This window comes from Perognathus longimembris, chromosome 16 (assembly GCF_023159225.1).
Source record: "Perognathus longimembris pacificus isolate PPM17 chromosome 16, ASM2315922v1, whole genome shotgun sequence".
NCBI lineage: Eukaryota > Metazoa > Chordata > Mammalia > Rodentia > Heteromyidae > Perognathus > Perognathus longimembris.
Window position 1 is genome coordinate 26,674,379 of NC_063176.1, and position 7,827 is coordinate 26,682,205.

General features: G+C 51.3%; 1 protein-coding gene across 1 annotated transcript; it reads left to right on the top strand.

The window, feature by feature from the left end:
- Nucleotides 1–448: 448 nt before the first annotated feature.
- Nucleotides 449–4,556, top strand: Rasl11b (RAS like family 11 member B). The gene is made up of 4 exons (XM_048364510.1): nt 449–762; nt 1,239–1,295; nt 2,301–2,377; nt 3,135–4,556. The coding sequence occupies exons 1-4, from the start codon at nt 621–623 to the stop codon at nt 3,603–3,605; spliced, it is 747 nt and encodes a 248-aa protein (XP_048220467.1). The 5' UTR covers nt 449–620; the 3' UTR covers nt 3,606–4,556.
- Nucleotides 4,557–7,827: the final 3,271 nt, after the last annotated feature.

Here is a 7,827-nt window from a genome sequence, read left to right on the forward strand (position 1 = left end):
TGAGCGGCTGCCGCGGGCGAGGACTCGGCTGGATGCAGGCGGAGGCCGCGCAGGCTGGAGGACGCCGGGAGGCCGAAGCCCAGGGACCGCCCCGGAGGTCGGGCTGTGCTCCGCCGGACACAGCTGTGGCCCCGCGGCCCCGGGCCCAGCCCGCTTCCTAGAGTCCCATACGCCCGCACGCCGGCAGCCACTGTGGCCCTGGCGAGCAGACGCACGGCGTCGGGCGCGGCGCTCGCCACTGGCTGCGCCGCGAGTCCCCGGTTCGCACGTGGCTGCCCTCGCGATCGCGGCCTCATTTTCCCCGCCACTCACGGGGACCCGCACAGGCCCCCCGAAGCGCCGGGGGGCGGGGCCCGAAGAGGGGAGCCGTGGGCGTGGCCTCTGGAAGAAGTCCTGGTATTGGTTGTAAGGCCTGGGGGCGGAGCCTACGCTGGAGAAAAGAGGCGCGCCGCGGCGGGCAGTCCCAGCCCAGAACCCGAGCCGCCTGGCCGCTGTCCCGCGTCCCAGGCGCCTACTTCTATAAAGTCTTTATCTTTCCTTCGGTGCCCCGCGTCCCGGCCTTCCCACTCCTCCTGCCCCGCACGTCCGGTCCCGCGTGGTGCAGCCCCGCCGCTGCGGCGATGCGCCTCATCCAGAACATGTGTACCATCGCCGAGTACCCCGCCCCGGGCAGCGCCGCCGCCGCCGACTGCTGCCTGGGGGTCGCGGGCCGCCGGCTCGTCAAGATCGCCGTGGTGGGGGCCAGCGGTGTGGGCAAGACCGGTGAGTCCGCGCTCCGGGCCGGGGATCCGGACCCCCCTCCCGCGCTCCCTTCCCCCGGGACTGGCGGGTCAGCGAGAGGAGGGAGGGCGGGGACGGTTGGCCCGCGTCCTCGGATCCGCCGCCGCCCTCCCGCCCGGCACCCGGCGTGGCACCCAGTCCCAGACCTGCGGGGACGGGCACGGGGGTGCGGAGCCGCGGGTGGCGTCTGGCACCGCAGGGGGAGTCAGTGAGCCGATTCCTGCCGGAGGAGACCTTCCCCTGCGGGACGGCTTCGGGGTGTCCCGCCGGCCGCGCCGCCGGCCCTGCGCCCCGCCCCTCCCGGTGTTGGGAAGACGGGCGGGGAGCGACGCGGGAAGGTCCCGGCACGGCCGGCTGGCCGTCTCTAGGAGGGTCGTGGCGAGGCGGGCTGCGCGGTGGGGGAGACGCCATCCGAGTCCCAGGTTAACCCTGCTCCCTTTCTTCTCTCGGACCTGCAGCTCTGGTGGTCCGGTTCCTCACCAAACGATTCATCGGCGACTACGAGAGAAACGCAGGTGAGGAGGGAAAGGCGGCGCCCCGCGCTGCGGTGCCCACGGCCCAGTAGCCGCCCGGCGCGGTCCGAGCACTTCCCACCCTGGTGCCCCCCCCCCCGTGCCCCCTTCCTCCCGCGTCGCTGCCATCTGGCCTCCCCACCCAGGACCATCCATCATTTTATCAAGTGCCCGCGAGTATCCCCAGTGGGGTGTTTTCACTCCAGGGACCCCCGGTGGACGCACCCTTTGTACTCGGGGGGGCCTCTCCCTTCAAAACACCCCTGCAAAAGTCATAAAAAGCGCTGGCCCGCCCCTCCCCCACCGCCCTCGCCCCGCTTCCTTTCAGAGGTGACCTTTCAACGCAAAGGCCAAAGGACAGCAGTTGTAAACCTAAAGTTCTCGTTTCTTAACAAAGAGACATAACTAGATGGCAGAATTTTAGGAGTCAGATTCCTGAATAAATGTGAGGAACGAGTCTGGCCTGATTTTAAGAAATGCTTTTGGGAGGTCTAGAAATGTATAGGCAGAATGAAGTCCCTGTAGGAGATTATTTGAAATGTTGTCTCTATCAGCCACCCCAGGATAAAGCTTCTGCTTTAATGTAGAGTTGATAAACCATGTCACATTTTTATTCCAATGGATATCAGTAGTCATGTATTTACTAACCGTATTTGCCTACTCATCTATTATATGTAGTGCCCCAAATATTAACTTATGGCCAAACACCCAAGTCAAACAAAATCCACACATGCTGATCAGGAACTTTGCTTCAAGAAAGTATTCTAAATATAAAAACTCTGTTTACAATTAAATTTCAATCTCTAAAATCTCACAAACTCTGCCCTGCTTTTAATAAATCCTAACATGGTTTTAAAATTGCTGTGCTTTTTTTCCCCAAGTCTAAAGCACATTTCCAGTACATGGAAATACACTGTGTTTTTCTGTGTTGAATACAGCAAGCTCTGTTCTTCTAACATTTTGAAAGAGAAAAAAAACCCACACAATCTCATTTCATTGCCTTCTCAGGTAATCTCTACACAAGACAAGTCCAGATAGAGGGCGAAACGTTGGCCATTCAAGTTCAAGACACTCCTGGTATTCAGGTGAGGAGCTGGGAGCTGGTGCCTGGGGCACAGCACTGGGCAGCTTCAGGGGAACCCTCAGTGTTCAGAGCCCCTCCCTAAAGAAGGAGGGGATTTGGAGAATCAGGGCTAGACTTTCACATGTTGTTGGACACTTTGTGTCTGGCTGTGGGTCAGTCTTGGCCTGGTATAATTTGGGAGATTTGGCTGTGGCATAGGAGGATTCCACAGGGAAGGAAGGACCAAAATCAAACATTTGTAAAATGGTACAGATTCCTTGCTCTGGTGAAAAGGCATTTAAAAAAAATGTATGTCTTTGGCATTAAAAAACCAAACATCTAGATAGAGTCTTCAATCACTTTGATGTTGTGGAAAGTTTCTCTATAGACAAAAAGAGCCTGCTAGTGTTTTTCTCCCCCCTCTTAAACTGGGCAGTTATCCAGGTTTAAATGCTTCCAGCTCCTATCTTTACTTCCCCAGACTTACTGTCTAGCCAGTTAATTTCCCATTTTGTGCAACTACAAAGTCTCTCTGCGTGGCGTTCTCTGCAGGTCCATTTTCCACTTGAGTGTGGTGAGCTGCACTGTTATTTATTCCAGCTCCGCGCAGCTGGGTCAACATATTGTGGAGAAAGCTGAAGTGTGTGGGGACGGGAGGTGGTTCTGACCTGCAGCCTGCAATTGCGGTGGCAGGGCTCTTTTGAACTCACAATCCAACAAGGCCAGAGCTCTTTGCTGCTGTGCATGCCATTTACCTGGCCCTCGCCTCTCTCTTTCAGGTCCATGAGAACAGCTTGAGCTGCAGTGAACAGTTGAACCGATGCATTCGCTGGGCAGATGCGGTGGTAATGGTTTTCTCCATCACTGACCACAAGAGCTACGAACTCATTAGCCAGCTTCACCAGCACATCCAGCAGCTCCACTTGGGCACTCGGCTGCCCGTGGTGGTGGTGGCTAACAAGGCTGACCTGCTGCATATCAAGCAGGTTGACCCTCAGCATGGACTGCAGCTGGCTGGCATGCTGGGTTGCTCCTTCTATGAAGTGTCTGTTAGTGAAAATTATAACGATGTCTACAATGCTTTCCACGTCCTCTGCAAAGAAGTGAGTCACAAACAGCAGCCCAGCAGCACGCCTGAAAAGCGGAGAACCTCCCTCATTCCCAGGCCCAAGTCCCCCAACATGCAGGACCTGAAGAGGAGGTTCAAACAAGCACTCTCTGCCAAAGTGAGGACTGTCACCTCTGTCTGAAGCAGGACCATTCAGGGGGGTTTGGTCACCCGGAAAGAGGGCCCGAGGTTCCTCTGGTGCAGGACTGTTGGCTGCTGGCCATGGTTCACGGTTCCAGAAAGGGCTGAACAGAGAGGCCCCGGGGCCTGTGGAACTGCTGGTGTAAGGAAGCGTCTGGAGGAGGGGGAGATGGACTAGGCATGAATGAGCATCCCAGGCCACTGTGGATCTGTCACATGGACTCTAGGCCTTGTGTCGTAGAGTGGGGAGGGGCAGTCAGCTTAGGTTTTCTTCTTACCTACCTTGTAAAGGATGGTCAGTTAGAGTTTCATCCAATATATTGGTGTGACTTAGGTGGAATGGATGAACACCATGATGCAGTCACATGCTCCCCCCCCCCCCCCGCCTCCTTTGTTCCTTTTCCTTTTTTTCCTCCTAAGAGGAGGGATTGCTTTCCTTTTATCAGTATGATTTGCATCTCTGGACCACCGGTTCTTACAGGATGCCCAGACTTTAAGAACAAGGAGGAGCTTCCGACTCCCAGTAAAGGTTGGGTTTGGGGCCGAGGGATTGTGTGCACAGACAGCTGGGCGCTGTGGTCTGCAGGACGGCGCTGGCTCTCCGGACATGTGTGGTGTGCTCAGTACTGTGAAGAACTTCCATCCAGACTAATTGTGAGACTGTATAGTTCTCTTTGTCTGTTTGTTTCAACTGTTACATCAGGTACCAGAAAGAGAAAAGTGTCAATTGATTTTGGTGTAATTTGTGTAAAATGGCCCATGATGATGACGTTGGGTTGCTTCCTAGGCCTGACTGAGCCATGGCTGAGATACAAAAATACTATCAAACAGTGACCAGATACAGGGGCTTCCCACCAAATCCCCTACACAGATGCACTTTAAAAAGACAGTCATGCTTTGGCTGAAACTGTAATTAATTTATTTTGTGTACAATAAATCTCATTTCAAAAGAGTAGACATCTGTCTTGGTCTTTATTGAAACATTTACCTTCTGCCATTTATTTATTTACTTACTTTTTATTTATTTATTTATTTATTTATTTATTTATTTATTATTTTTCTTCTGCCCTTTAGATACAGTATTACCCAGGCACACTGAGGCATCCAAGCCTTGCAGGGGCTGTCCCTTAAGTCTCAGACGGCTTTATTATTCCCTCCTTTTATAGATGATGAAGTAGGCTTGCCAAGCAAATTAGGTAACTTCAAGAACCCTGATTGTGAATTGCAACCTGTGGCTTATAGGAGACACACAGCCTCCCTAGCCATTTCTTCATGCGTCTCTGGGTCAGCTGAAGACAAAGGGTGGACTACACATTCTTAGCAAAACCTTTGAGGATATTAATGCTTCTGCACAGCGTCTCCCTGATATTTTTGGAAAAACCTCTTTCTGGGTATGCTGCTTCTAAAAGCTTTATTCTCATGGTGAAGCCACTGGTGCAGCTGTTGCCATAGCGTGTGCCACAATGGCCAGACTTCTCACCCTCCCTTGCAGGCTCAGTAAGCCCACCATCTTTATGGGCAACCAATCACACCTTTGGTTTGGATTTTACCCAACAGTCTTGGTTAGTCAGGGAGAATCATCCTGTAAGGGGTGTAGTTAACACATAAGTGAGAAAAACTGGCTCTAGTGGTTTTGAGTGCTGTTCAAAGGACCTGCAGTAATGTCTTCTGTCATTAGTGTTCTTTTTTTTTTTTTTTAAGTTTTATTTACTTATTTATTTTTTGCTAGTCCTGGGGCTTGGACTCAGGGCCTGAGCATTGTCCCTGGCTTCTTTTTGCTCAAGGCTAGCACTCTGCCACTTGAGCCACAGCGCCACTTCTGGCCGTTTTCCATATATGTGGTGCTGGGGAATTGAAATCAGGGCTTCATGTATACGAGGCAAGCACTCGTGCCACTAGGCCATATTCCTAGCCCTATAGTGTTATTTCTTTATAATGGTTCATACACACAATATATTGATCCATCTTTCATGTTCTTATTTTTTTACAGTGATTCGTACATATAATATATTGCTACCTGACAACCAATGGGGCCATGGGAAAGCAGCCAACATGAATAGCTATGGGAAGTCTACTATGGTAGAGAGTCAGGCTTTCAAGTTGTTTTTTTTAGCAGGGGAGAAATCCGACTGCTTTTGATGAAATGCCCTGGAGATTCTCCAATGCTTCCGGTGCACAGGGAAATTTTCTGTACATTGAGTCAGACCTCACCTCTGAGAAAGAGGTGTGTGTGTGTGTGTGTGTGTGTGTGTGTGTGTGTGTGTGTGTCCATCCATGACAGGGAAGGAAAATGATGCCAAGATACTCATAAAAATATAATTACCATGGCAGGGGAAAGGATCTCCTTTATCTGAATTCACCCTGTGCAGCTGTGTTAGCAAGACCAGTGAGTGAGAGGCTCACCTGCATGTCTTTCCCCTGGTCTGTTAGCCATGTTCTAGAGTGAGAGAAGGCAGGAGCCTTCCTGTGGGGCAGGCTTCTACAGCAAAGTACTGAACAGTGCTATCCTTCCGTTCCTTACTGCCACCCTGATCCCCCTTTCCTCCCACACCTCTGCACCTCTGCAGATCTCTTACAGGGATCTTCTCACTGCTGGCTTCCTGTGCGCCTACTCCCCTCCAGCTCCGGCATGCAGACCAGCCCTCACTTCCTTGCTCCTCGCCTGGGTGTTCCAGCTGCAAAGTGTCTTAGAACTTTGGTCCATCTGGAGGTGGTAAAGTGGTTTGCTCAAGGCCATGGCATGGAGTGGGGAATGATAGCAGAGAGACAGACACAGACACACAGACAGATACAGAGAACGAGAAAAGCAAACACAGTCGCTGCTGGAAAGCACTCAAGTCCTAGTTTTATCCACTGCCGCAGGCTGACTTGACTATAGTTCTAGCATACACCATGTTTTCTTCTCATGAATTTGGTGACATGTATCATTATTTTCGCATCTCTTTCATTATTACTATCTCTTCATTGAATCCCTACCTTGCTAAATGTTTACACTAAAATACCCTGGCTCTCAGAAACAGCCCACTTCCTCCAGGTGGCAAAGGAAGGTAGAGGGTGTGTGGGTGTGTGTGTGTGTGTGTGTGTGTGTGTGTGTGTGTGTGTGTGTGTGTGTGTGTGTGTGTGTGTGTGTGTGTGTGTGTGTGTGTGTGTGTGTGTGTGTTGTGGTGTACATAGAAGAAGAGAGTGGGAAGGAATTAGAATTTATTGAATACTTCCACTGTGGCAGCTTGTAATGCAGTCTTTTAATCTGTTAAGGACTCCTGAAGAAGGTACTATCACTTTGATTTTATGAAGTCTCATGTTCTACCCACTAGATTAGTCTGGTAAGCTCTCCTTTCCTTTTTCCTTCTGCTGCTGTACTGTGGTTTGAACTCAGGGCCTTGTGCTTGCAAGGCAGGTGCTCTACCACTTGAGCCAAGCCCTAAGCTAGTTCTTGTTTATTTATTTATTTATTTATTTATTTATTTATTTATTTGCCAGTCCTGGGCCTTGGACTCAGGGCCTGAGCACTGTCCCTGGCTTCTTCCCGCTCAAGGCTAGCACTCTGCCACTTGAGCCACAGCGCCGCTTCTGGCCGTTTTCTGTATATGTGGTGCTGGGGAATCGAACCTAGGGCCTCGTGTATCCGAGGCAGGCACTCTTGCTGCTAGGCTATATCCCCAGCCCAGTTGTTTATTTATTTTTGATAGGAACTCAAAGTTTTGTCCTGGCTTAGCCTTGGACCCCAAACCTCTTGTCACCACCTCTAGAGTAACTGAAATTATAGGGTCACCACAGGTTCTGCTCTTCCCCTTCCCTCTTAAAGATGAGAAAACTGAGGCTCAGAGATTGAACTGCCTGCTTAGAGCCACAATGATTGCTTCTACTGCATTTATTAAATAACTATGAACTATATTTGGGTGTTGGTGGCTCACACCTGTAATCCTAGTTATTTGGGAGGCTGAGATCTGAGGATCAAAGTTCAAAGCCAGACTGGGCAACAATGTCCATAAGACTGTTATCCCCAATTAATTATCAAAATGCTGGAGGACTGGGAATATGGCCTAGTGGCAAGAGTGCTTGCCTCCTACACATGAAGCTCTTGGTTCAATTCCCCAGCACCACATATATGGAAAACGGCCAGAAGGGGCGCTGTGGCTCAGGTGGCAGAGTGCTAGCCTTGAGCGGGAAGAAGCCAGGGAAGGTGCTCAGGCCCTGAGTCCAAGGCCCAGGAATGGCAAAAA